Genomic DNA, 27,822 nt, shown 5'->3' with positions numbered 1-27,822 from the left:
TTTGTACTCTCCGGTTTTATTTTGGGGAGAAATAAGAGAATCTGCAACGAAGCTAAAGCAAAGGGTGCCGGCACTGCCGCACGGCAATTTGCATTCGGGAACTGGAGCGGGAGGGAAAGGAAAGTTAACCGAGCGCCTCCCGCTGCTTTCTGGCTTGCTCCGGCGGCTGCCGCTCCCTCCTTCCTCTCCGCGGAAGCGCTGCAGCTGCGTCGCTCTCCCCCTCCGAACGGGCCCTCTTCGGATGCAGCGCGCGATGCCGCAGCTTCGAAAAAGGCTTGTCGTCCTTGCACGGAAGCGAAAAACCCCGGAGTGCCGAGGCCGGGAACCGCTCCGGAGGCTGGGCAGCCGAGGCAGGAGGACGCCCCGGCTCGGCTCCAAGGCGCTTTCCCTCAGCGGCGCCCGACTCTCGTCTGGCACTTGCCGCGGCGGAAGGCGCGGGGCCGCACCAGCGCCCGCCCGCGCGCCCGGCACAGCCCGGCCACCCTCTCGCACCTGCAGGCTCCTCTCTCACACCAGCTCCGGGAGCCTGCGGGGAGCAGAGGGGAAAAGCGCCGCGATGCCGCTGCGGAGGGCAGGGGGCCGCGAAACGCAGCCTTCCACTCGCCTTCGGTTTTTTGCACCCCGCATCCCCCGCCGCCACCACGGGAACTTACGGCAAGCCGCGATCCCGGCCCGGGCTACGGCCTGCTGGGCCCGGGCGACGTCGCACCGGCGCGCGGCCAGCTTGGCGTAGCAGCAGGTGCGAAGCAGGCTGCACCTGCAGCGACAAGGGGGGAGGAAAAAACCGTTTTCCGCCCGCCGGTGGGCTGGGAAGCGCAGGCAGCACCTCCCTGCCCGTCCCTCCTGCTCTCAGTCGCCCACGAGCAGCTCCAGCCCCTTCCCTCTTTCGCTTCACCCCCAGCCCAGCCGGTTTTCCCACTTTTTGGCTTTTCCCCGGGGTCCCACAGGGCCACCCCCGGCTGTACCGGTCCATCGCAGCCTTCGAGGCACCCCATCCCGCCGAGCAGCCGGTGGCAGACAGGTTGGCCACGGTGCTTCCCTCGAGCGCCGGCGCGAAGGTGTGCGGGAACGGCTGCAGCTTCCCACCGGCCGGCAGCGCGCCTGCAGCGTCGGGGGGGGAAAAGGCAGGTTTGTAGGAAGGAGCCCGGGGGGGGAGGGAGGTCTCAGCAGCTGTTTTTGGCAGGGCGCTGAGCGGGCGAGGGGCTTCCCCCCCCCCCGGGGTTGCCCTGCGGCTCGACGGTCGCGCTTACCGCAGGCGAGCAGCGCCGCCAGCGTCAGCAGGACCCTCATCTTCCTCGGGGCGGGCGGACCGAGCGAGCGGCGCCGCTGGCTGCTCGGCACGGCGGCTGGGCTCTTAACTTGAAGCGCCGCGTCGAAGTTACGCTTCGGCCCCTTTTGCTTTTATACCGCGCCGCGGCCCTCTCCCACCCTCTCCCGGGGGCCGCGGCCCGGAGTGACGCAGTGCCGGGCCGGGGTTCGCTGCGTTTGGGGAGGGCGACGCGCGCCGTTCGGAGGAAAGCGCAGCGATTTCTTTCCCCGCTCAACAGCGGGATGATTTAAGCGCCCGGTTAGGACGTTGTTTATTTTCCTGTTAAGTACACGGAGACGAATGGTGCGATCGCAGTTCCGCGGGGAGCGATGCTAAAAACGGCCCGTGCAAACCGAAATCGTATATAAAAGCAGGCGGGCGGCTCCTGACGCGAACCCTCAGTGCCGGCACGCGTGCTTGGGGTAGAAGCGGTAGCGGGCTCTGTAGGTGCCGAGGCTTCGGCGCAGGCAGAGCGCCAGGCTGCGGTCGCACTCGCAGGAGAGCTGGGCGCACCAGGAGCCCTGATCTGCGGGAGAAGGGAGCGCCGGGTGAAGGTGGCTTTGCGGGAAGGGGGGGGGCCAGGCCGGGCTGCTACTCACAGCAGACGGGGCCGCCGCCGTGCCAGCCGTAGCGGTAGTGCTCCCGCTTGGCGTCGCAGCGGTGGCGCAGGAGGCCGTCGTAGCAGGCGTCGTGCTGCTGGCAGCACCTGCGGGAGCAGTGAACCGGCTCGAAACACCCCCGTTTTCGGGCGGTGGGGGGCTTAAAACGGGGTTTTGGGGGGGGGGGGGTGCTCACCTGTCCGTGGCGTCCTTCGGCTGCCCGCTGCCCCCCCAGCCGCAGTGGCACCCGTAGAAGGCGTAATGCAGCACCGCGGGGCGCCCCGTCGTCTCCGTGATCATGCGCTGCAGGTCCCAGAGGTTCCCGTGCACCGCCACCATGCCTGGGGTGGGGGGAAGCTGCCGGGCAGTGGCGAGGAGGAGGAGGAAGGCTGCGGGCTGCTGAGCCCCCCGCGACGCCGCCTGGCTCGGCGCCCAGCCGGGCCGCCATCCTCTCGCATTTGTACCACGTTGGCGACCTCTTAAAAATGCGTAGATGCGACCAAAAGGAAACTTAGTCCCAGCTCCGTAGAGAAGGAGCTGATTTCTAGGAAACCGTTGCGTGTTTTTGAGAGGTTGCAGCCGAAGGAAGAGGAGGAGATTCAGAAATCAGCTCCCGATTTCCCGGGGAGGCGCCGGTGCAAGCCCACGGCCAGCACGGGGTGGCACCGCGGCTCCCGGGGACGCTTACCCCCCGCGAAGAGCGCGGCGAGTGCGAGGAGGGAGTTCATCTCCGCCGGCAGGCAAAAGGAGGAGAAAGCGTTTGCTCCAGCCCTGCTCGCCGTGTCCGGGGTTGGGAAAACCTCCGCAGCTCGCCAGGACCCTGGCCCGAAGGCCCTGCTTTATATAGATGGGGCGCTTGGCTCCCCGCCCTCGGACCCGCGTTTACCACAGATCTTGCGGAGCGGGATTTTCGGCAAAGGAGAAGGGCGCCGTCCTTCCCCTTTGCAGGAACGCCCAAAATCCCCCCGCCGCGGGCGGCTCTGGGCTCGAGAAAGCAACGCGGTGTCGTTTCCACGCCGGGAGGAAACCAGAGGGTGCAAAGACCCTCGGCCTCGTCGGTGGCGTTGGGATGCGGGCGGCTGTTTCTCGGCAGGGGAAACGCGGGCAGGCGGCCTCCGCCGGCTGGGTTTCCCCCGCTGCGGGCCAGGGCTTCCTTCCCTCCCCGCTCGACCGCGGATATTCGGATATTCGCGTGCAAGCAAAGCCTGCCCCGCCGCGCTTAAGCGGGCCTTACCGAAAACCACCTGGGAACAAAGCGTTTCTGAGACCTTTTATTGAATTCTTTTTACTGGGACAGGAAACCACTAAAGAAAAGAGAGGAGGAAGAGATAAGAAGTGAAAGCTGGCGTCTCCTCTGGGGAGCTGGGGGATCTATCGCATCTGTAACGGGCGTGTGTCCGTCCTTGCCCCGAACGGGGCCTTTCGGAGAGGACGGCTCCAGCAGGGGCTCGGTGCAGTGTCGGCGCCAGGCTTTTCTTCCCTTAGCAAAGGGCAGAGCTGGTCAAAATCCGCAAACTCCCACCGGCCGCCCTTCAGCACTGCAGCTTACTGCCTCTGCATTTCAGTTTGAAATAGAAACGGTAGGATTTGTTGTAGGAATGCAGAGCGCCGGCAAGGCACGAAGCCACCACCTTGTCGCATCGGCAGGTCTCGCTCTTGCACCAGCTCTGCTCGTTACCTGCGGGCACAAACGTCGCGTTCTGCCACGGCTTTTCCGGCCCGGCGGCAGTCGGCTTTGCGTCGCCGGAGCAGGCCGGGCAGCCGCAGCGCGTGCAGCTGCTGGGGCTAAAAGCACGAACGTTTTTAGCCTCTAGCTCCTATTTGTGTCTTGCTCACTGCTAATCTGACGCCTGGTGGGTTGCCGCCACCGCCACCGCCGCTCGTGGGGACGGGCAGGATGCGCCGGGTGCCGCGGGCCAAGGTACTCACCGCAGACGACATCTCCATCGGCGACGTCGAATTTGTAGGGGGTGATGAGGGGCCTGCACTTGCTCTCTCTCAGCTTCCGGTAGCAGCAGTCGTGGGCTTGGCAGCACCTTCGGGAGACACCGCGTCAAGGCCGCTCTCCCTCCGCAAGGCTCTGGATGCGGCGAGCGGCGGTGCTTCTCCGCGTACTCACCGGTCGGTAGCGTCCACGGGGGTGCCTCTGCCCCCGATGCCGCAGAAGCAGCCGTACCAGCTGTAGGAAAGCAGGGCGCTTTTCCCCGTCGCCGATTTGACCATCCGCTTCAACTCCAAGACGCTTTCGCGCGCCGGCGGCGGTTCTGCAGGGGGGCAGAGGGACACGCTGGGACCGGGGCGGAGCGAGGAAGGAGGCAGCCCACCCCGGATGGGTCCGACGCCGCTGCTCGCATCAGGCACGGGAATTAAGGCGTCTTTCTGGCGTTGCGGGGAACACGCGCGGCCGGGCATGCAAGCCCCTCTCTGGATGCCTGCACGTGTGCTCTCAGGAGTCTAAGAAAAGGTTAAGGATTATGTTTCCGACTGTTTTTCGGTCTGTTAGAAGGTATTAGTGCTCCCTTTACATGCCATGCCCCACTGGCATCCGTTGTGCAGCAGTGCCACGTTGCCAGCACCAGCCCTGGGTTTGGCACGGGCAGAAAAGCAGGTGACAAGAGGCTACAAAACGTCTTAAAGCACATTTGGACCTGGGTGTCCGAAAGCCTCACTGCCGCTAACCGAGACCTCCGCGACTCCGATGGCGCTACGTGAAGCATCGGGGAGAAACCGCAACGATTCAACGAGTCCCTGATGGCTGCAAAACGTGCACAAAGCCCTCTGTGGGCTCACGGTTCTTTTACGCCAGCGCAAACGAGACCCTGACCCGGCCCGCTGGGACGAGGGCACTTACCGCATGCCAGCAGCACGGCAAGTAGAAAGAGATTCTTCATCTCTGGACGGGACCTGGAAAAGGAAACCGAAACGCTGTTGTCTCCTGTTCAGAGAAGACCTGGCAGTACGGGGGCCGGGACAGACGGAGGACGCGTCCGGACGGCGCTGCGGCTGGAGCGACGCGCTAGCGTGAGAGAGGGCGGTAAAATCCCCGCTCGACTTACCCTGCCTGCAGTTGGGAGAGCCTCTGCCGCCCCTGCCCGAGTGGGTTCACCTTATATAGGTGGAGAGGTCCAGCCCCTCCTCTGCCTGCGCCGGCTCGCTGCCTGCCGTCCGTCTCGGAGCGGGTCGGTCTTGCCGACGGGCCCTTTGCTGAAGGAGGAGATTCCCATCCTGTGCGATGCCGTTGCACCAGCGCTGCCTCACCGCGACCATCCCTCTGGAATTGTCTTAATTTCAGGCCGACCCTGCTCTCCCAGCTGACGCCGGCCGAGGTCTCCGTTCAAAGGCGGCGGGATTAGGTGGCCGGAGAGACAGGACAAACGTAGTTGTTGCCCAGATGGGGGAAGGTGAGTAGCTGGTGACGTGCAGGGTTTTTCTCCCGTCTCTGAATCCTTGTGCTAGCTACCGACCCGTGGCCCTGTGGCCATGGGGCTGTCTCACATGGGTTCCTGGTGTAACGCCTTCCTCATGCCTATTTTTGCCAACTTACGCCCCAAAACCCTAGAGCTGCTTTCCGGAAGACTGGAAATGCCATGGAAACCCCTTTTGAAATGCCTTTTGAATACACTTTGCTCAATCGCTGCGCCTGAGATGTGACACAAAGGCGCAGGGGAAGCAGAAGAGCCGAGGAGATAAGAAACAAAAGCCGCTATCGCTCCTGAGAAACCATGGCGCCGAAAGCAAATGTATTTATGGTATTTGCCCAGCGTATAGGCTGCTCCACCCCGAGTGCTTCACCCTGCTTCTAGGGAAGGCATCTCGTGGGGGCTAAGACCACGGCTCTGATGGAAATCATTGGAGAAACCCTTTCTTGAATTTCTCAAGAGCCGCCAGAGCTCCCCTCCGATGCTGGCAGCGATGTCTGGCCCGGGCCTTTTCCCCTCTTTGACCTTTCGCTTCCCGCTGCCGAGTGGAATAAAAAGCTACGCCAGCCCGATAAGGAAAAGATCATGAAGGGCAGTTATGGGTTTGCTTAGGCAGGAGCAAATCCGGTAGGTTGGGAAGGTTGGGAAGCATCAGAGGGTTTACACTGATCTGTATTTTGCAACTCTACACACACAGTGGTGACTCCGTGTCTTAAAGCAGGTCAGCCGGAGCTCTGTGAACTGGTGACGCTCCTCCAGTTTCTCACCAGTCAGTAGGAGCTACCAGACTCCTCACCTGATCCACGAAAACCCCCGTTTCCACTAGGGGCAAGGATAGGATTTCCCCCCCCCCCAGCGGTTTTTAATGATTTGCTCCTCCTCGACGGCACTTCAGGGCGCTCGCCCGCCTTGGCAGTGCAGGTCTCCACGGCACGCTGAGCTCCTCACCCTGCGGGAGTTTGCTTCTGAAGCTGTTGACCCTAACGGTGAAACACGGAGACCTGATCTCCCCTGGGAAGACCAGTGCAGGTTCACTGCTTTTCTCCTCCACTGGGTTTTTGCTGCAAAGCTTTGTAAATCTCTGCGGCTCTTTGCACCGTCCAGGGGCCTAAATGTTGATCAGGTCTCTGAGAGCAGCTCCACAGGTGGCCTTAAGCAAATCCCCGATTTTAAACCTTGATTTTAAGCTCTGCCTTCTCGTCCCTCTGCCTTGGTTCGGCAGTCTCCGCAGCGGGAATCGCGAAGCGGCCTTGCTCCTCCTAAGGAGAAGAACTTAATCCGGCTCCAAAGAGAGGAGCGATAGGAGCGGGGTGAGGCCGCCCGTGAAGCTGCGGCTATCTGCAATCCCCCGCCAAGGATTAAACCCCCTGGGGTTTAAATGCCACCTGGGGCCATTGCCGTCTGGCTGGATCTCAAACCTTTTCCCTCTTTCCGCGTAGCAGACGCACGGGGGCTCGGTGCAAGGCGGAGGGGTCAGGCCTTCGGGGCGCTCTGATCCGCGCGTGTGTTTGGGGTAACGTTATTGAACAGCCTGCCAGAGGAAGGAGCTGATAGCGCTGTTTTCCTGCGTTTTCAGCGTGCGGATACTCCTTGATCTTCCCCCACGGCAGGGCGGAGAGCCTGGCTTTGACTGCCGATACCTTATCTCGGTTATTTATTGCTTGCTGCTTGCCCCCCCGGCGCGGGAGACAGGGCAGCCGCCCGTATATTAACTTATATTTAACTTATATTTAACGAGGCCTTCTGCACGGCACCGTGCGCTGTCCTGCTGGCCCGCAGCGGGACGGCGCGGCCACACCGGGCCCGTCGCCATCCCCCTCGGCTCCGCGTCCTCGCCCCCCGCAACATGGCGGCTGCCCCGCTGCGGCCGTTGGCGGCGCGAGCCGGCCGGGAGGACCGGGGGGTCGGGGGGCGCTCTGGTCAGCCGCGTGCCTCGCGTCTCGGTGGTCCCCCGGCGGGGCGGGGCGTGCCGGGCCCGGCCGGAAGTGGGGCGGTCGCCATGGCAACGCGGCGGTGTTTGCCGGCGGGCGCGGGCGGCAGGTGAAGGGAAGGCGCGGAGCCGGGCTGTGGGGCCGGGGCCTAGTTGTGGGGCCAAGCTATGGGGCCGGGGCCGAGCTGTGGGGCCGGGGCCTGGCTGTGGGGCCGGGGCCTGGCTGTGGGGCTGGGGCTAAGCCATGGGGCAGGGCTGTGTGGTCATAGCCTGGCTGTGGGGCAGAGCTGTGGGGCGGGGGCCAGTCTGTGGGGCTGAGCTGTGGGGCTGGGGCCTGGCTGTGGGGCTGAGTTGTGGGGCTGGGGCCTGGCTGTGGGGCTGGGGCTAAGCCATGGGGCAGGGCTGTGTGGTCATAGCCTGGCTGTGGGGCCAGGGCTATGCTGTGGGGCTGACCTGCGGGGCCAGGGCCTGGCTATAGGACTGGGTTTAGGCTGTGGGGCTGAGCTGTGAGGCCAGGGCCTGACTGTGGGGCTGAGTTTAAGCTGTGGGGCTGTATTATGGAGCTGAGGCTTGTCTGTGGGACTGTACTGTAGGGCTGAGTCTTGGCTGTGGAGCCAGGCTGTAGGATCGGGGCCGGGTTGTGGGGCTGGGGCCAGGCTGTGGGGCAGGGCTGTGTGCTCAGGGCCTGGCTGTGGGGCTGGCGTTGTCTGTGGGTTCAGGACCAGGTTTGACTGTAGGGCTGCGACCTGCTGCGGTGCTGGAGCTGTGCTGTGGGGCTGGCGACCCGAGCAGGGTCTGCTCCCCAGCCTGCTCCACTACGCTGTGGGGCCGCAGGCTCTCCCAAGCTCTGCTCCGCACGGTGTCCTGCCCCATCCCTGACAGCCGTTTCCCCTCCCACCCCCTCCAGCAGTTCAGGCAGCCCACGCCCAAAATGCGCCGGATTTAAACATCCCGGGTCGCCTTCTCGCGGTAAATCTCCGATATATGTAGCAGCTGCTGGAGTGACACGAACCCTCGTGCGGGAGAGTCCGACCGTGACTTCTGGCGGGTTGTTTGGGTTTTATTCCCAAACCGCCAATGTAGCGGCGATAGTCGATAGCTGCTTCAATGCATTTGGGAATCCCTCTTTGGAGTACGCGGGGTTACAGCTTTTAGCTTTCCGTGTTCATTTTGTTGCCTTGGAGTTTATTTGTTAGATGGGGTAAATCAAACACCCCCCCCATCCCTTTGAGGCGCTCCTAGGAGACTCTGGTGAGTCACTCGCGCTGCGCGTCCGCGTTGCTGCTGGCTGTAGCTCTGCCGTGCTGCGCGAGATAAACAGACCACCGAAGCGGCCGAGGGACGGATCCAGGGCTCCTGGAACGGCTCCGTCCCGCCGGCTTGTTGGGGCACGCTTGCACGCTGCGACTGTGTGTCTTTGCTAGGCGTTAACTTACTGATCGTTTCCGTTTCACCGAGACAAGAGGTAGAGGAGGAATAGTGTTAAATAACACGTTGCTGGCAAAAGGCCCGAGAGCATCTATTTTCCGACTCTTTCTTATTCGATGAGGGCAGGGGAGCCTGAGCGTGGGTATCCTGCTCGGAGTAACAGACAACTTGTGCTTTTGAAAAAAAGACACTGGGTTACGAAGGTAGATTCACAGACAGGTTTTCTTCTGAAGAGTGCTGAAAAGCCAAAATAAACCAGCCACTGATGGGGGTGTGGGTTGTTCCTTTTTTTTGTTTGCTTTGGGGAGATTAGCAGCAGGCAGGTCTGGAAGTAGCTTTTACAAATTCTGGAGAGTGGCAAATGATCTCATGCAAAATTTGCATTTTTTTTCCCTTGACCAATCCTGCTACATAAACCACAAAAGAAGGAAGAAGAGGTAAGTGTCCCCTGTCTCGGTTCTCCGGGATATCGTTGCAAGGGTAACGACACTTGCCAGCTCCCTGGGCTTTTTGGCTGCTTCGTCCTTGGAAAGCAAAGTGGTCTGAATGAAGCTTAAGTTGGGAAACATGGTAGTATTTGGCTTCATCTTTAATGGAAGGCCTATATCAATCTCTATCAAGTAGAACAGCTTTTGTTCGGTGGCAAAGTCAAAATGGGTTTCTCTGTATTGAATCAGACATACTCAATCTCAAGGGTCTTTAAAGAAGAGATTTTTAAAAAATGATATGTAGTCAGTCTTTCTTACCTTAAAGTCCACACTGGGTGCTCAGATTGCAGTGCAGGAACAGCAGAAAGGCCAGATCCGTACTTTGGAGTTCACTCATCTGCCGTTTCCACTAAGTTTCTAGCGTCAGAAAAGAAATCTGTTCTCTCTGCCCAAAACCTGTCTTCAGGCTGAAAAGCGCACAACTTCCTAGTGCTCTCGATCAGCTTGAAATGATTTGATCTGCGACAAAACTAGCACCTATGAATATATCCTGCCGTCTCTGAATCTGCCGTTACTGAACCGTAGGATTGCTGTCTGCCTACCCCGTGATATACCGGATTTGTTGCTACTATTAGATAATACACAGCATAAAAGTGGAAACTGTAGGGAAATTAAACTTTCTAGAAGTCTTCTGGCCAATTCCTGTAACTTTTCCCTCTACTACCCCATCTGCAGGTGTCCTGAGAAGCAATGGCCACAGCAGCTCTTCTGAACTTAGCACCATCTGACCGCTACTTCCCTTCGAGCACAGCAGCTGCTTTCTGTTGCACAAACGCTATCAACATGCACGTGACCAGGCCAAAATCTGCCAAGGGACGCACGCGGTCAAACTTCAGTTACTCTCACCGAGTGGAAGCCTGTCCATGCAGAGTGCCATCTTCTCCTCCGCCGGCAGCTGCCCATGAATCAGGAAACAGCCAGAGAACGTCGTCGACGAAACCGGTGTTCCCGTCCGGCCAGGTATCTCCTGAAGAAATCCCGGAGCTCCTGCAGCAAGTGCCTTTGAGGACCTCCTCTTCCCTGAACAAGTACAGGGTGCTCCCTTCCATCAGCAGGAAAGGCTTGGAGAACAGTGCTGTGGAAATAGTAACTGAGCAGACCAACAGACTGAAAATGAGTAGAGGACAGGAGGAAGCTCAGAAAATCAAACCTCTTTCTAGAGAGCAAGGATCCACCAGCATAGTGTCAGAAACCGAAGAACCTACTGAAGAAGGCTCACAAGCTCAGTGTCCTCCTTCTGAGAAGCCGGGAAGGAAAATGAGACAAGAGAGCTCGTTGTCGTCCACTTTAAGTTTGGAAGAACCACCAGAAAAAGAGCCAGATTTGCTGCTTGCCATTAGATCTCCATCTGGTCAAAGATTTGAGCATCATTTCAAGCCTACAGACAGTCTTCAGACAGTCCTTGCTGTGGCAGAACAGAAAACCACCACCAAATACAAACGCTGTAGTGTTGAAACCATGGAGGTACCTAGAAGGAGTTTTTCTGACCTTACGAGGTCCCTGCAAGAGTGTGGAATCCTCCACAAGTCGGTATTGTGCATCCTACAAAACGAGCAGCAAGAGGCAGATCTCTCGGGGTACGAGAACTGCAGCACAAATCCCATCGCGCCGCTGTAGGTAATTCTGCTGACTGGGATGCGTTACTTCTTGTCAAGCGGCCCCAAAACTGAAACGATCTGAAGTTTCGTGGGCCTCCTTCTTGATCTTGCTGTCTTCCAAAAGCTTCCTTTGAAGCAGACTTGTGTATATAAAAGGAGTGTGTTGAAATATTGCTTAATATTGCTTATACCTACTGCATTAACCGGATCTTTTTTTTGTTTTTTACATGTACAATCATAAATTACTTCTTGAGTGCCACCAACTTTTGGCCTGTTTGCAACAGTCCATTTTCTTCTTTGAAGACTGATGTTTCTGACGTGTTCTTTCCTTGGAGTAGGAGACCTCTTCTGTTGTCTTTTTTATATTTCAGGAATGTACCGCTTCCCAGAAGGGATTCTGATTCAGAATAACATATTTGGGAAGATGGAAATAGAACTGTTTTACTTTGTATGACTGTCTTCAGTAGATCATCATCCTAAAGCATCTTCTTGACCTCAAAAGTGACTGAACTACAATCAAATCGGAAAACCATCTGAAAATAAGAGCAATAACACATTAGAGTTGGTAGATTATTGTGAAGTATTAAATGCAAGGTCAATGGTAATATACCTTTGAGAGCTCAGCTATTCCTGGATAACCTCAGTGCCTTGTTTAGGAGTGACTATATTGTCCTTGCTCGAACAAATGATTAATTTTTGGCTGTATTGGAGAGTAGCAGGATTTTCTTCCTCTTTAGTTTTTCTTCTCTCGTTCAGCTGGCATGATTCATAGTTAAGAATGGATTGCCTCCCTGGGCTGCTGTTGCAAAATACTGCCGTTTAACACTTCTGCAACTGAAATGAGTTAGCTCAAGAAAGTAAGTGATGCTTTGAGAGGTTTTTTTTTAATATATTAATTGGATTTGTCTGGGGAATTGGCTCACCCAGTAGGTCACATTTTCCTAAACCATTATGGCTCTTTCAGAGTTATTCCATTTAAAAAGTCTGCTAGAGTAACTTGGCAGGTTTTGGTATAAATACAATGTGCTTGTGTTTTAAAAAACAAAAAACCAAACATCTGCTGAGTTTCTGATGGAATTCCTTACAGTTCCAAGGCAATAATTAACTCGGACAAAACCGGCTTAGGCTATGGGAATGGACAGCTTGCCGAACAAGCAGGCTAGTTTTAATATTGTAAGGTAAAACCAAGGTTTTTTGCCTCAGTGTAACTGCCAATTTGGAAAAATAGTAATAGGAGAAAACTCATTCTGGTGTTGACCGAGAGCATAAAATCTTATCTCAAGCAACTATTCAGGGTCCACCTGCTTTATAAAAATAGTATCTGCTGAAATGATAGGCGGGTGGTAGTAATTCAGCAGTAGCAATCCTGGTGCCTTCAGGGAGAGGGGCTATCAACGCCCATGGGTGCTCGTCATCAAACCTCTTTGGGGAGCAATGCTTTTCACTGAAACGTTCAGGAACAACAGGAACAAGAATGAACTGCACGAACCGCTTTCTGTATTTAATTCGGTGTTTGATGATTAATGAGACGCTTGGATGAACCAGCAGTGAGCTGTGCCAGCACACTCTTAAGTTTGAACCTGCTAATGGTAAGGAATATGTCATACCCCATTTTTAATGACTCTGCACTATCATTAGATGATCCCTGTCCTTTAGGGTGATGTTTTCCTCTTTAAAATGGGATTGCAACATGCGATCAGACGGTATCCTTTTTACTTCCCCTCTGCTACTGGGAATCTAGCTCTTTTTCCCTACTTTCATGTCTCTGAGTGCGTCACACATCGCATCTTTGCTGGGAATAAGGAGCAGGACTGTAGGGAAAAGAGCACTTGTTGCAGGTAGTCTGAGTAGCCACTAAGTTGATCTGTTCAAACCAGCTCTAAAAATGCGGCTTTCTCTAGCTCACTAGTCAAGACAGGAGGAAGAACATCAAATCAGGGTTAGCATGTAGCAATTGTCACCTGATTTTATGTACATAATGTTACATTTCACTTAAGTTTTCAGACTTTTCATATTGTGTGATAGGAAAAAAAATCAATAAAACCTTATAGGCTGAAACTTGAACTTAAAGTGATTTATGTGAAGGGGAGGTTTAGCTATCACATCTCCTCTTAAACAGCAAATGCAATTAATTTGGCTGTAAATACACACACACATGAAGTAGTGGTGCTTTAGCTCAATCGCTGCCTGCTGCCAAGGACCAGAGAAAGAGCGACCGCTACACGGCTTTAAAAACAGACAGACAGAGGCTGATACATCAACCAGAATGCAAGAAAAGAGCAACCTGAATCACAACGGAAAGCAATTCTCCTTCCTGAATATCTCCATCTAATAGAGGGCCTGATGAGACAGCTTGGTCTTCTAACAAACTGATACAAGCTATAGCATCTCCAAGAAGTGCGTTTTAACTCAAGTACTTTCTTCTACAGCAGTGAAAAACCCTCCCTCCCACAGTTGTTTCAACAACTGATCTGAATTTGAACTGATCCTAACCATGCTGCCATCCATTTGATCTTCTGCTTCCCTCTGCTTGCAGCAAAACGCTACTGTCAAGTGTTTTTTTCCCCAAAGCAGAGCTGGCAGCAGGCATCAAAGGCTCTGAACTTGCTGTGCTCAGCACCTCTTTCCTTGAAACGTCTTGTTCCGTACACGCAGGGGAAGTCTTAGCAGTAACGCACTAGGAGGGAAGAACAGTATTTATCATCTGGCCTCATTCATTATGCAGTATCATTTCACATTATCAGTTCTTGGTAGGAAGCTGTCATGTTTTTACATGAAGAATTTAGGAAATTCAGCATTAAATCAGGCGCAACTCAGCCTGCACAGGATGCTTTGAGAAATTCAGAAATAGGCAACGTGGCAGCACTCCTGCCTCAGCAGGAGGCTTACCTATGGCTTTTAAGGAACAAAACGGTGTCCACGCAAAAAAATCAGTTGAGGCATCGTTCAGTACGTGTTCTTTATTCCAATTCAAAGTACATTAGAAACAGCACACAGGACCAGCAGCAGCTTTCATGACAATTCAACCCAATGCACTGCTGTCACAAGGTCATTCAGCTGTACTATTAAAGTAGGTGATTGAAACAAGTCTTCCACTCTACACGCAAGCACTCACTCACCTGCCACTTTAAATAGGTTTCCAACAGAATAAAAATAGATACACCCCAGAATACAAAAAGTTTAATTTTAACAGTTTTTCACTAAAGCCTTTATACAAATTGATAAAAGGGTGCACAATTTCCTAAAATTTTAGGTACATTTTAAATGAGCCTTTTTTTACTTGGTAAAAGGATCCATGTTCCTGTCTTTGAACAGAATATGATGGCCAAAATTGCAAAGAAAATTCCTAGTTAAATTTACAATTTATACATTTGTTTTGAAGTGATTCCTGCACTGAGTAGCAGGCCGATGGCTGCTCACGCATGTCCCACTTTCCCCAAAAGAACTGTGCACCACTAAGTTCTAGTTCAGGAGCCTACGTTGTCCTGGAAACCGGGCCGGGGGAACAACCCACAAACTTTCAGTTGTGCACACTAAAATGGTCCCAACTAAACTAAAAGCCCCAAAAGAGCAGTTGTAAATAACATCACCTTGGGGCAAGGGCCTGAGGACCTGTCTGTTTTGCACTACTAGCACAATGAAAGTGGAGTTCTTCCCATCTGTGATTCAGCTGAGCAATTTAACTCAAGACTCTGGTACTGAAACATACTGTAACAGGTAAATTTGGTGTTCTACAAGTATTTTTTGGTCAATACAAGCTATCATGATTTTTTTTTTTATAAGCCAGATAAATATTCTTGTTTCTACTACTGATCAGTGAAGTCCAGCAGTTCCATGCGTTACTTCACGTGGAGCTTCACAGCAGCATCTTAGAACTGGCACCATCTGCCTAAAGGTGACTAACCCCCACTTCAAAAGACACTAGCATTTTACAGAGGTGAATTTATTCAGAAAATTAATTAGTACAATTCCCTTTACACTGTCCCTCGCCCCCCACCCCACCCGCCTACAGTTTGGCAAGGTTAAATGCTTCAGATGAACTTCTAGAGTACTTAATCGAGCACTTTCACCACTGCACTGCTTTACGTATAGTGGCCATTCTAACAAATTAAGGACAAATTAAAACAAAATACTGCCCAGCAAAAGCAACACGGCACCTGTGTTTGAGAGTATGAGCTACTGCAGACATCCTTTGGACAATCTACTTAAGGAAAAGCAGGGCAAATCCATCAGGAAGCCAGAAATGAGTCTTAAGAGCTCAGGGAGCGCCAAAGAGAATGACATCCTATTTCGTACAAGTTGAGTTTTTAGCCAAAAATCAGCTGCCTTGGTTTTTGTTTTTTTCTTTTTTCTTAATTCATGTCCATTATATATTTGGCTGTTGAATTTTAACCAATCACATTTATGCTGAACTTCATCCCAATTAAAGGCAATAAAGCATGTTTTTGTTTATTTATTTTAGTTACATTTTGCCAATTTTTTTGGCAAGCGTATTTCTTAGAATTCAAAATATTTTCCCCATTTTAAGGCTAAACTAAGAAATGTTAAAAGCTTCTGTAAACATTGCCTCTTCCTCCCCAAAGTTGCACAATTTTAAGTCCAACTGCAATTTTTTAAAATGAGGTAATTTTTGTGTACTCGTATCTCAAGAGTCCTTTTCGGGACTAGCTGAGAGGCGTGCCAATCTGAACGCTGATCCAATTGTAGTGGGAGAGCTTCCACAGCAGGGTACACACCAGTTTCAGCAGCTGTGCTTCAGTTAGTTATCTTCTCAATTTCATCCAAGTCGTCAGTATCCAATTTGTTTATCTTTTTGTCTGTTAAAAATAAAAAAAAATCAGAAGCCGGTCAGATATGGTATACCAGAGCACAGAAGAGAAAGCTGCTTTCTTTAGCTGGTCTCACGGAAGTCAGGTTTATCCATGAAATATTCTTTCAAGGTTTAAAACTGCAACATAAATGTTTTTTCTTCTTTAATAAAAGGTCCATCAGGATACTTGAACATTATCATCTCTGGAATGTCCATTTTAAGGACTATCGCAGACAACTCAACTTATCTCCTGCCTATATCTTTAGCAGCTCGCGGTCCTAAGTGACATGTAGGTACTTGTCAGGCACCTATTTTACTGCAGTATAAACACTGCTTTGCGCTCATGCGAAGAATTTTATCTGGTAATGGCTCATTACCCACTTGAAAAGGAACAAGTACTATTTGTTGCACAGCTTCATTTCGCAAATTATTCTTTTGGAGCCAACTGCAACACGAAATGCAGCTGACGTCCTCTCCGGCTTGAGCCTTGACAAATACCAGAGCTGCTCAGTACACAGCTAGTCAAAATTCTACTGGAATAGGATCAAGTTTAGAGAAAGAAAGAAGTATGAGGGTACGTACTGAAGTGTTCCTGGATTCTGTTTAGAATATTCATGCTGTGCTTGCTGTCCACCATGTTAATAGCCAGTCCTCGCTTGCCAAAACGACCTGTACGTCCAATCCGGTGCAGGTACGTCTCGTTATCTGGGTTGCCATCTTTATCCACAGGAAGGTCAAAATTGATAACAACGGAGACCTGCTCTACATCAATCCCTGATAAAAAAAAGCATCAGATTACAATCGCATTTTATCCGTTTTAGAGCGGAAACGGCCTCCGTCCTGACCTGTGTGCACTTTGGTCACAACACCTAAGTTACCGAATGGCAGAATTTTCCACAGCTTTCAGAGAGCTGCAGCACGGTTGCCTCCGAGATTAGGGAAGAGTTAAAAGCCAGTCTCAGCCTCTGAAGCAACACCAAGAGTGGCTACGACTAGCCAGCAGAACCTATAGGTACAACTGGAAATGGATCTTTTCCACAATATACTTATGAAGCACCTGGAAATAAAACCCATCAAACTATTACACCAGAGAATCCCATTAAAATGGATAATGGGAAAACAGTCAGTTTTACCCAATGCTTATGAATCCTCAGGCACTCCTACTGGAAACTCCCTCCTCCTTTCAGTAGCTATAAAGACCTTTTGGCTTTTGAAGAACTAAGTTGTCTTAACTGTTCCAGCTCTTAAATTGCATCACAAATTGCTCCTGGAGTTCAGTGTTTTTCAGATTTCCTTATTTTGAAACATTTCAAACATCTAGTGTCATCAGTACAAGCAAGGCTAAGGAGCAGCTACCGGATCCTTAGTGACAGGGGTATAAAAATGTCACAGGATGGAATTTTTCACCTTAAGCTGCAGGAAGCCTACAAGTAATCCTGCGTGTGCCCACAGGCATCTTGATACGCACACACACAGAAAGCCAGCAGCTCCAGTCCAGAAGTCATGAAATGAGTTTAAGGACCCTAATTTGTCCAGACTGGAGCACTCCGGCTTACAACTCCTTTCTGCATGTGGGCCAGCAGTATCTCATCTCAAGAAGTGCTGCTTCTGCCCCTCCCTGGCCCAGCTCCGCTGTTCCCTACCTCTGGCACAGACGTTCGTGGTCACCAGCACTTTCTCTTTGCCCTCTCGGAAACGCTCTATGACTGCGGCTCTTTGCTCCACCATCATTTCGCCGCTGAGCAATGCCACCTGGTGGCCTTCCTTTGAGAGCTCTGCCGCCAGCCAGCCAGCCGTCTTCCGAGTCTGAAACACAAAGTTAGGCCCGTCTTTGGAAAGAAGTTTTAAAGCTGGAAGCAAGAACAAACCTCTCTTGGGCAGGCTGAGACCCTGCATAGAAGCAGACTGCTGCAGCAGACTCCAAATACAGGTTTTATCCCTTTCTACAGTCTGTGCCAGCTTTACATGGCTGTTCTGGCACTGTCAGCATTGTTTTTTTCTAAGAGTTATGGTAGCCAAAAAAGAAAAAAAAAAAAGAAAAAGATGATGATGATGCCTGGCCAGGTGTCTTAACACTGACAGACACTAACAGGGTTGTTGGGACTAGCATTTCACAGAAGGACTCACATGACAGAAGATCATGGCCTGGGCAATGGTGATAGCGCCATAGATATTACAGAGAGCCTGGAACTTTTCGTCTCTGTTATTGCACAGAACGTAGTACTGCTTAATAGTGTCCAGTGTTTCCTCCTCTCGCTTCAGTTTGATAATGTTTGGATCAGGAACAACTTTTTGAGCAAACTTCCACACAGAATCCTCAAAAGTGGCCGAAAACAGAAGCATCTGGCAGTCTCTGGGGAGCATTCTGCAAGAAAGAGCAAAATGGAGAGGAGTCGCATGCAACTCCGTTGCTCCATGATATCTCGATGGGATTAACGCTAGAGGCAAAGCGAGACAAAACCCTCGGAACCACTCATTTCAGTGCTTGGAAAGACTAAAACTCATCTTACTAATACCTGATCATTCCCACGTGGACCAATAGCATCTACAAATGAATAAAGCCTGATCTGGGGACATGGTTTTCATTCCTTAAGAAAATTAAACTGCCTGTCATCCCTTGACATTGTCTCCGCTAACCATCTGAATTAGAGCTAAATAAATGATTCTAATATTGTTGTTTACTGGTGAAGACACCAGTCAAGAACCTAGCCCTGCTGCCTCTACATTACAAAACACCTACCTGCAATTGAAAGGAATTAATCATCATTTCCCATCCTCAGGCAACTTGCACAGCAAGTCCTTACCTCTGAATGCGGATGCTTTGATCTTGATGGCCCTGGGTCGCTATCATCACGTCAGCCTCATCCAAGACAAACACTTTGATCTTCTTGGGATCTATGAATTTCAGTTTGGAACACCAGTCCAGCACAGTGCCAGGTGTGCCAATTACAATCTGCTCAGAGATCTTCTGCCCCCTCTCCACTGCCAAGACAGAAAGGTTTAATTTAGTTTAATTTAAAGTTTAATTTACAGATGAGAACATGATCATGTGAAGCATACAAGATCCACTGCTTCTTTTCAGTTTGACAAATTTAACAGCACAATTCTTCTAACTGCAGCTGTTAGACCACATCTACGGTCTGCACAAACTATCCCTAATAGCTATGAAATCAGTCACAATAAAGCTCCTGGTATTTAGCTGTGTTTGTGTTAGGGAAGAAATTCTGGTAAAATCCAAAGCATTGACAGACTCGTTGTCCCAGTGGCACCTCTGCCCCACTCTGAGTTAACTCCCATTACACCAAGTTCATATTCTGTACAGATCCTGTACTGGTGAGAACGCGAGTTGGTTGTGCTAGCGTCTGACACCAAGCCCAGCAGAATAATCTTCCTCTTTTACAGTCTCTCGGTGGTATTTCACCATACTCACATTTATTGCCTCGGACAGCATACGCAAGTTTCAGCTCTGGATAAAACTTTCCCATCTGTTCAATCACTTTTCCCGTTTGAAGTGCCAGCTCATACGTTGGGGAAAGGCACAAACACTAAAGGGACAGAGGGATTAACGAGTTTGAGATGATCAACTTCCTGGGCAACATCATCACACTTGCTTTTAAAAATCCTCGCTGAAGTTTTACTGAAGATGAACATGTGAGCAGCTGAACAGCTTCTGAAAGCCCATCCAGTTCCGGATTCTTAAACTTTGGAAATTAGTTCATATGCATACAATCATCTAGCTACTGGCTTTCTGTGTCCAATTCTGATACTTAGACTCGAGTCTGCTAGAGGACATATATAGACAGTAGGGATAAGGGGTCTAATAGCAATCTAAGCTCTCATTGAAAAACAACCCAACAAACCAAAAAGAGAGAAAACCCACAGCATCTTCACTAGGTGGCACTGCACTGCCACTAAACCTCACAAAAGAGTTATATTCCAGAAACGTTTACCTGTGGATACTTGTTCCCAGGTTCCACGCGACTGAGCATGGCTAAGACGAAGGCAGCTGTCTTACCAGTACCAGACTGAGATTGTGCGATCAGGTTCTGTGGGCTGCAGCGACACAGAGCAGACGCTTTAAACGCTGGCACGAGCTCAGCGCAACAAACCGCACAAAAAGCACGCTCATGGGGATGAGCGAGAAAGAAGATGTAGCGAGTGGCAGGCACAAGCGTTTTCATACATTTGAGATTTATCAGTCCTCTGTATTCACAGGGCAGAAGTTAGTTCCCACCCTCTACCAACTCTCTCTTTCAGCACAAGTGACCTTGACCACTAGATTTCTAAGGAAAACTGCTAGGATCTGGCAGTACTTTTCCATTTTGCACATCTCCCCCTAGTGTTTTAATACTTCACATATTTCAGCTCAGAGGGGCAGAAAGGAAAACCAACCAGTCACGGCAGACAATCCACAGCATCTCAACTACTCCCACCTATCCAGGATTTTCGGAGCGATGTTCCATAACAGCCTTATTATTTCTCCCCTACATTGACTAGGAAAAAACAGAGTTACCTTGGCCTAACATAGATCTTCAGCGCCACTGAGTGTTTAATGCCTGCCCTAGGAAAAGGGCAAATCTAGGGCTGCTGTCACGTAGCTTGTGGCCACAGAAGTACCATAGCACAGGAACCCTTTCACCCACGGCTCTGGCAGCTCCCCCTTCGCCATCCTCCCATCCACAGCGGAAGTCTAGTAATCGCATAATAAATCTTCCAAATCCTTCCTAAACACAAAGGGAGTAGAAAGTATGGGTACGTACGGTTCAGCAAGCATCATGGGCAGGGCATTCTCTTGGATCTTAGATGGTCTGTTGAAGCCCATGGCATAGACTCCTTGCAGAAGCTGCGGCTTCCTGAAAAGAAAGCAGTATTTTTTAGCTATGCCTTCAAACGTCTTCACGCCAAGCAGCCGTACCATACCAACGGGCTGTGTTTTGATGAGAGCTTAATAAAGGTCATTGGCAACTCAGCGTTAATTCCCCGTACAGTGAGTCTCTATTTTACCCAACGACTCTTCAATGAGACAAATCATTCAAGGTAACCACACACATTGTTAGGTTTCAAGTTAAGTAAGCACAAACGCAGAGAGCTCAAGGGACAACATCTACTGATAAAGGGAGCACGTTAGGGTCAGTCGCCTTTCTAGGTGAGGAAAGGCCCAGCACAGCTCTCGGGCTCCTGGCCTGGACCTGGAGTTGCCGTTTTCGGTGTATTTGCTGTAATCACATTAATGACTGACTACAATCAGTACCTGGAAGCAACAAGAGATGAAAAGCAGAGTAATGTTTGGAATGAAAGCTGTGTAAAAAACCTGGTTTATCAAGTCAACCTATATGCCTGCCTTTAGCGACTACCTAGAGAACTTTGTGTTACAGCTGCAAGTGCTAGTGTTGGGTTTCTCACATATTCTAAAGCAGCTTTGCAGACGCTCTTGGCCATTCCACAGCAGAGACCGTTAATCCTATCCTTTCGGTCAATCCCTTTTCCTTAGCAATGCCTAATCTCAGCGCCAAAGCTATCACTCCTTGAAGACTCAAATATGGGACAAGCGGCCTCTGTACAGGTGAAACAGAATGAAGTTTAATGTCATAAAGTCATTACAAAGACTTCACTCTTGATGGAGTCTGTAATATATATTGTCATCTTATCATAGTAATACTGGCTTTATGCACAAAACCAGTAAATGACAGATAAGCTTAGTTCAGCATGACTTGACCTAGTGATCTGTGCGTGGTTGTAACCCGGTGGTCAAATGGAAGCGTGCAGTGACACTGCTAACCCTTAAATACTTCTCAATTACTATTTCTGCGAGTTAGCTTTCTAGTCTTGTGTACGCAAAAAGAGACTCAAGAACAACCTAAAATTCAGGTTATGGTGTTAGTAAACTCCCAGCTGATGACCGCCAAGAGCTCACTGGAGTGCTGTTAGTGCTGTTCAGGAGTAAGCACTTTCTATTCAAAGCAAGTTAGTTTTCCTGCCCCCACTTTCCTGCTGTTAAGAACTTGCTATTCAGCACAACATGCTTTTTAAAAAGCACATATTACTTTCAGACGGCGATTCAAACAAAAGCTCTTTGAAAAGGTAACCTTGTGCAGTTCAGAAGCAAGGACGTACAAAGCCCAACTCTCTGAAACAGTTGCCAAGGATACACCAAGTCATAACAAAATAACAAAAAAAAAGACTCAATTAGTCTGATTGCCCCCATCATTAACTCGCTTGGACTGTTTGGCTTTTGAAAGATGATGCTAACGGGCACTACGTGACCTAAGCTTTTTTGTAGACATTCTACTACAAACATTGACGAACTCAAACAACGCCCTAACGCTTCAAGGTGGGAAGCCTGGTCAGGCCTGATTTTTTTGGGGAACGCACATCCAGGAGCAACAAAAACAGTATTGTCAACATAACCAAAAACAATCTCAAGAGGACAGCCCCTTTAGCACATAAAAAAAAAAACCCAACAACTTATCATGCATTAAATACAGCTATTTTCTCTTGAAATGCTACTGCTAACTGGTAAAGGTATTCAATGGGAAGGGTCAAAAAATATTAACACTAGTAGCCCCTGCAGTTCAATAAATCTCGTATCACCAGCAGAGAAAAGATAAGCGAGCTTCCTTTGTGTTATTAACTACACCTTCACAAATAATCTTAGAGACCAGTAACAGAAGATTGTTGCATTCATTTCTTCTGACACGTAAAACAAATCTCATGTTTTCCAAAACGCTGCCCGTATACCACAAGAATAGCAGCACTGCCGGAACACCCGCTCTGAGCTTCCCTGCGGCTGCTGAAGAACCGGCAGGGAGATAACGATGCCTCTTGCACAGAAAAAGATTTCACTTTGCAATTCACATACGTTCGACTATAACGGCCACGGAAAGATAGTCCATCCGTCCCCTCCTTTGTTCAGCCCTTTGCAGCTCATCTAGCTTATTACATGCAAGCTGCACTGCTCAACTGAAGAGCAAAAAAAACCACGTAGATCGAAATTCAGAAAAGTGTTGCTAGGGCTGATTAGAGGGAAAAAACTGCCAGATATACACAGATCTGGACTTACAACACTTGCACGGGAAGCCGCTTCTCAGAATGAGCTCATTTCAGATGCAAACCTTCACAGGACACCAAGAAAAAAGAATTCTTCTTGCTGCTTGCGCTTAAATAATACAACACATGATATGCTAATTTATTAATAACAAATTTGCAGCTACCTGAAACAGAAACCAGCGATACCTCCTACACTGGCAGGAAATCTAATAGGACACGAGGGGAGACTCCAACCGCCTGACCAGCTCCAAACCGACACCTGCTCTTGCAGTCTCATCACAGGCCACGGGAAAGTCAGTCACCACAACTCTCAACGCGTTCAGAACCAGGCTTCCTACAAACGTGCAGGCCAAATAACAAGCTGCAAAATACAACTATAAAGGAGGCTACTTAATATTTCTGTGCCCAGGCTCCAACAGCTCAATCCAGAGACGTCTCCGGCTACAGCTGGTTCATCACAGTATTACTCTTCTAGCGTCTTTCAACAAACAGGCACTTACAGTCGCAGTTCCTCAAAAGACTTCACAGAGTAGAGAGGTGATGTGGGATCCCTCTGCAGCACTTCCACTTGATTTGTCGTGTCAACCAAGTTACTGCGAATTAGTTTGTTTAACAAGGACTGGGCAGCTCTGTCCTCTGTAGAAAAAAAAGGAGATAAAAAAAAAAAACGTGGCCCGTCTAAAGCGTCGCTCCCACTGAAATGCTGCATTACTGAGCCAGTTAAGAAGGACAAGATGCATCCAAACCAGAAAATACTGAAATTCTCTTATTATAAAGAAGGGTCATATAAGAGCCAAAAGTAGCTGAGTGAAACACCTACCAAGATACCCTAGAGGTTCACATTTTATATTTAGGAAGGCAAACCAAAGCAGGCACTGTTTCAAGGGGATAGGGCCATCTTAACATGCACAGCGCTCTGCTTACTTAAGATATCGTAGCACAGCATCTACGTGGAAGGTGGGACAGGGTTAAAAGGCACTTTAAGCCTCGCTATCATCTGACACGTGGACAGATACCTTTTACGTTTTGTTCGTTTCAAAGAAAACTTGAGGACAAAGGGTACTTTGAAAGATTCTGATATACTCAGGGCTGAGGCTAAGTTAGGTCAAAACGTAAGGCTGAATTGTTGCACTGTGGGGTTTTGCCAAAAACTCTGTATCCCAAAGCAAGTTTCTCTTAAGTCACCTTCTGAAGGATTTAGAGACATTACCCACCTCTTAACAGTCATTTCATAAACGCAACACGTTGGTTGCTACAGCAATTCCAGCTCCAGGTTATCCAAACCGCTGCTGTATCCAGTCCTGCCTTGGAGAACACTGCTATCCCCTTATTTTTCTCCATCCTAATCCAGCAGTCTCCCAAGTTATTACAGGACCCAATGGCTTTAAAAGTATTATGGAGGAAGGACATGCCTTAGAATTAAGTCCTTTGGGCAGGATACAAGAACATCCATCCTGAGACATAAGGCAGACTTGCTTTAAGCAGAAGTGACATTAATTTATTTTCAATATTCCGCTCCAAAATACTTTCCCTAAAAGGCACTTACCTTTTTCCTCATCCTCCGTCTTCTCCACGTTGTCATCCGTCTTGACAACGGCACCTAAATTCAAAGAGCGGCAGGGCAGACGTGAGACGGGGCCCCAACGCGACAGGAGGAACCCACACCGACAGGAATTTTGCTTTTAAACCCTGTGGAAAAGCTATGGAGCAGGTCGCCACCGCGACTGGAACGGCCTCGCTCCCTCAGCACGCAGAAGGCACCCAGGTTACAGCTCACTCCCTAGAAGCAAATGGATGCTGAAGTTTGCTTCAAGCCAGTCGTACCAAAACGTTTTGCTTTAACAGCTATTTGAACGTACCAGAAAGTGGTTAAAAAATGTTAGTGTCACAGAACAAGCATGGGAGCCGGATATTTAGCCCGAGCTACTGCTTATCCCTCGTTTTATGTTCCTTTTCTCGGGAATTTGTTGACTAATGGGGGGTTTAACTTGGTGCCAACAGGCCAAACCAAACACGTGGGAAAAACACGACTTTTTTTTTTCCTTTTTCCCCCCCAAGACTGATCCGCGGGCTGTAACTCACCATTGGAATCCGGTTTGGTTTTCTCCTCCTTCAGGTGCAAATTGCTCAACTGCAAGCGAGGAAGAACAAAACCCGTGAGCGCAGCCGGGGGAGGCGGCAGCCTCCAAAGGGAAGGGAAAAATCACATGGAAAAGGGCGATTTTGGGGAGGGGGGGAGGGGACACGCTCCCCCCTCGCGAGGCGGCGCCAACAGCCGCCGGCAGCCGTTACCGGAGCGCGCCCAGGCCCGGCGCGGCGGCGGGTTTAGGGCCGCCGCCTCCCCCCGCCCTCCCGTTCCCCCCCCCTCCCGGCGCTCACCGACTCGGCGGCCGCCTCCTGCTCGTCCACGGCCAGGGCCCACGAGTCGGTGGCCATGGCGGGGGCGGGCGGCGGCGGGCGCAGCGCTGCTGCCGGGCTCGCCGCCACCAGCCGCAATGGCGCCGGGTGCGCGGAGGGCGCCTGCGCCGCGCGCGCCTCCCCCCGGCGGCTCCCGCCCGGCAACGACCGCCGCGGCGCCGCCGTTCCGCGCGCCGAGAGTTCCGCCCCCGGCGCGGGGGGGGGTGGGCGGAGCGGCGCGGGGGGGGCACCGGCGGGGCGGGGCTCTGGGGCTGGGTCGGACCCGGCTGTGGGGCTGGAGCCAGATCTGGGGTTGGGGCCTGGCTGTGGGGCTGGGGCCGGACCTGGCTGTGGGGCTGGGGCCGGACCTGGGGTTGGGGCTTGGCTGTGGGGCTGGGGCCTAGCCTGGCTGTGGGGTGTGGGGCTTGGCTGTGGGGCTGGGGCCAGACCTGGCTCTGGGTCCTGGCCTGGCTGTGGGGCTGGGGCCAGACCTGGGGTTGAGGCCTGCCTGTGGGGCAGGGGATGGACCTGGCTGTGGGGCTGGGGCCTGGCTGTGGGGCTGGGTCCAGACCTGGCTGTGGGGCTGGGGCCAAACCTGGCTCTGGGTCCAGACCTGGTTGTGGGGCTGGGGCCTGGCTCTGGGGTGTGGGGCTGGGGCCAGACCTGGTTGTGGGGCTGGGGCCTGGCTCTGGGGCTGGGGCCGGACCTGGCTGTGGGGCTGGGCATGGCCCTGCCTGGCTGTGGGGCTGGGGCACCGGCTCCCACTGGGCGCCTGAGGCCGCAGAGGCCAAACGCAGTCGCCGCTGCCGCCTCTCCGGGCCTTCCCGGGCCACAGGGTTTCCCGCTTTGGCACCTTCCCGGGCCGCGGGGTTTCCCGCCGGCTGCAACTCCCCGAGCTCCCTCTGTGCTTCCCGCATTTCCCACCTGCCATGACCTGGCGGCATGGTGACGCATCCACTGCGAGCGGACGGAGAATGAGAAGATGCCTGAATTTTGCTAGGGACGCTGCGGCAGCATCACAAAATACCTGTGTTTTTAAACAGATTAACGTTAAATAAGCTGCCGCCTGCCCTCCACTGCCTCCGGCCCTGCCGGAGGGAGAGATCCGGGGAGGGCAAGTGTTGCACCGTGGCCGTGTTTGGCGTGTGCCAGCGTTAGGTCGAGTCCCTGCAGGGTGATCCCAGCCTCCTTGGGCTTTCCTGGACGTTTTGCAGGAACCGCTCTCTTCATCTCAGCCCTTTTGCATCCCTTCAAAAGGCTCTTTCCCTTCACCCTGGCGGTGATGGATAACACGCGCGCGGCAGATCCGGTGCCGCGTGCTCCTTGGGCTGCTTGTGCTCTCCCAAGGTCTTGCGTCTGCCTCGGCCTCCGTGTCAGATCCTGCTCTATTTTATCAATAAATACGCCGCAGCTACCAGACTCGGTGGTAGGAATCCCTGGATTTTTCCTGGCGTGTGTTATTTGCTTCGTTCGGGCCAAAAGCCGTAGCAAGCAAACGTTTTGACGAGCTTTGGGAACGCGGGAGGTGGGCTTTTTCCAGGGTTTGCTTCCGTAGGGCCGACGCAGCCTGCTCACCCCCAAAAAGCCCCACGTTGAGCTAAGCACGGCCGGACCCTCCGCGAGGTTTTGGGTGCGCGGTGCGGAGCCCCCCCCGCCACAGCACGCTCGCTCACTCCCCCCGTCACCCTTCTCTCCCTGTTTTTCAGAGATGAAAGCCGTCTACAGCGGTGCTGGCTGCCTCCCGGATTTCTTCTGCCTTCCTGCTCCCCCCCAAGCCCAACCGCTAGCGGTTGCAGGAGAAGTTGAAGTTGCTCCAACCCCTCCACCCTTCCTCCTCCTCCTCCTCCTCCTCTTGTTGCCTCTTCTTCCAGGAAAGGTAAGACAAGCAGCGGCTGCTCTCCGGTTGCTCCTGCAACTTTTTAGCAGGCTGGGGGGTGCATGTGTGCGCGCACGGGGGGGCTGTTCCTCTCCGAGGCTGTGCACGAGCTCAGCATGAAGCCACCCTGCAAAGAGATCCCTGTCGTGATATTGCTGCGGGCGCAAGCCCACGCCGGGCGAGCAGCTGCCTTCCCTGCTTTGCCTTCCCCAGCTGCACCGTGAGCCCCTGAGCATCCCCCGTCCCCAAAATTATGCAGGTGTTAAAAGTGACGGTCCCCATCTGCCTGTGTGCAGGGAAGTCGGTGGAGGCCGGATGGTGGTGGTGGTGGTGCTGGTCCTTGGCTCCCCTTGATGGCCAACCTGAGCGACCTGCTCCGGCTGGGATTGACGGTCCCCCCAAAAACGTGCCTCTGCAAAGCTCTTGAGAGCCTGCCTGGTGCAACAGGCGCTCTGCCACCGGCTGAGGAGGTGCCCTCAGAGCTGGTGGATCTCCATGTCCCCATCTCCGCAGGGAAAGTTGACTGTAATCATCCGGACAAGCCACTGGATGTCAGTGTTGATTGATACAAATGGAGCTGTAGGAATATTTTGCCCGGTTGCAGGGAAGCGGTCTCTTCCTCCAGGCCTTGTGGGTATGACCCAGTCCCACCACATGAGGTTGCCGAGGACCTTCTGCCCTTGCTGCCATGGTTGCGCATCCCACGGAAGAGGAAAGGTCCGCTTTTTGCTCCGGCTGCAAGGAAAACACGCTGAAACTTCAGAGCGTTACACCTAACGGAGTAATTGCTTTGCGGCCGGCGGTGACCGGGGAGATGGTTCCTGCGCCCTTTTGGGGTTTTGCTGGCCTGCTGGAGGTGTCGGGGACCCTGTTGTTGTCATCTGGGTTCTCTCTGTTCTTCTATTCAATGCGTGAAAATAC

At 52.0% G+C, this 27,822-nt stretch overlaps 3 protein-coding genes and 1 long non-coding RNA gene across 5 annotated transcripts; 1 reads left to right on the top strand and 3 right to left on the bottom strand.

Annotated features, from left to right (window-relative positions):
• LOC136994228 (uncharacterized) lies at window positions 1-684 on the bottom strand. Its single transcript, XR_010886368.1, has 2 exons — window positions 654-684; window positions 1-526 (listed from the first exon to the last, which is right to left on the bottom strand). It is a non-coding gene; the product is annotated as an uncharacterized lncRNA (long non-coding RNA).
• On the bottom strand, window positions 683-4,804 carry LOC106493421 (uncharacterized). The gene is made up of 9 exons (XM_067311291.1): window positions 4,760-4,804; window positions 4,028-4,172; window positions 3,745-3,944; window positions 3,458-3,586; window positions 2,105-2,498; window positions 1,909-2,015; window positions 1,251-1,835; window positions 966-1,101; window positions 683-757 (listed from the first exon to the last, which is right to left on the bottom strand). The coding sequence occupies exons 1-7, from the start codon at window positions 4,797-4,799 to the stop codon at window positions 1,708-1,710; spliced, it is 1,143 nt and encodes a 380-aa protein (XP_067167392.1). The 5' UTR covers window positions 4,800-4,804; the 3' UTR covers window positions 683-757; window positions 966-1,101; window positions 1,251-1,707.
• Window positions 4,805-9,848: 5,044 nt separating this feature from the next.
• On the top strand, window positions 9,849-12,775 carry UBXN10 (UBX domain protein 10). Its single transcript, XM_013953463.2, has one exon. The coding sequence runs from the start codon at window positions 9,864-9,866 to the stop codon at window positions 10,788-10,790; it is 927 nt and encodes a 308-aa protein (XP_013808917.2). The 5' UTR covers window positions 9,849-9,863; the 3' UTR covers window positions 10,791-12,775.
• A 941-nt stretch (window positions 12,776-13,716) lies between these two features.
• Window positions 13,717-25,127, bottom strand: LOC106493425 (ATP-dependent RNA helicase DDX19B). Of its 2 annotated transcripts, XM_067310830.1 has the most exons (12): window positions 25,008-25,127; window positions 24,711-24,759; window positions 24,175-24,228; window positions 23,129-23,264; window positions 20,342-20,434; window positions 19,532-19,634; window positions 19,012-19,126; window positions 18,386-18,563; window positions 17,709-17,946; window positions 17,225-17,387; window positions 16,164-16,355; window positions 13,717-15,588 (listed from the first exon to the last, which is right to left on the bottom strand). In XM_067310830.1, exons 1-12 carry the CDS (start codon window positions 25,062-25,064, stop codon window positions 15,527-15,529), a joined length of 1,440 nt encoding a protein of 479 aa, XP_067166931.1. In that variant the 5' UTR covers window positions 25,065-25,127; the 3' UTR covers window positions 13,717-15,526. The 2 variants fall into 2 exon arrangements, with proteins under 2 accessions (XP_067166931.1, XP_067166932.1); XM_067310831.1 differs by lacking the exons at window positions 23,129-23,264; window positions 24,175-24,228; window positions 24,711-24,759; window positions 25,008-25,127 and adding an exon at window positions 22,793-22,959.
• Between the last annotated feature and the right edge of the window lie 2,695 nt (window positions 25,128-27,822).

The sequence above is a fragment of the Apteryx mantelli genome, chromosome 26 (genome assembly GCF_036417845.1).
Source record: "Apteryx mantelli isolate bAptMan1 chromosome 26, bAptMan1.hap1, whole genome shotgun sequence".
NCBI classification, from domain to species: Eukaryota; Metazoa; Chordata; class Aves; order Apterygiformes; family Apterygidae; genus Apteryx; species Apteryx mantelli.
This window is presented reverse-complemented; position numbering and strand designations above follow the sequence as displayed.

Excerpts from the sequence above, each read along its gene's own strand:
- LOC106493425 (XM_067310830.1), bottom strand. The coding sequence starts at position 25,064 with ATGGCCACCGACTCGTGGGCCCTGGCCGTGGACGAGCAGGAGGCGGCC. Across the intron at positions 19,635-20,341 it reads CCCATGATGCTTGCTGAACC|CCCACAGAACCTGATCGCAC; the intron begins GTACGTACCCAT and ends GTGTCGCTGCAG. Across the intron at positions 18,564-19,011 it reads TGCTGTCCGAGGCAATAAAT|TGGAGAGGGGGCAGAAGATC; the intron begins GTGAGTATGGTG and ends CTGTCTTGGCAG.
- LOC106493421 (XM_067311291.1), bottom strand. The coding sequence starts at position 4,799 with ATGAAGAATCTCTTTCTACTTGCCGTGCTGCTGGCATGCG. Across the intron at positions 4,173-4,759 it reads TGCCGTGCTGCTGGCATGCG|AACCGCCGCCGGCGCGCGAA; the intron begins GTAAGTGCCCTC and ends GCCCCCCTGCAG. Across the intron at positions 2,016-2,104 it reads CCGAAGGACGCCACGGACAG|GTGCTGCCAGCAGCACGACG; the intron begins GTGAGCACCCCC and ends CTGCTCCCGCAG.
- UBXN10 (XM_013953463.2), top strand. The coding sequence starts at position 9,864 with ATGGCCACAGCAGCTCTTCTGAACTTAGCACCATCTGACCGCTACTTC.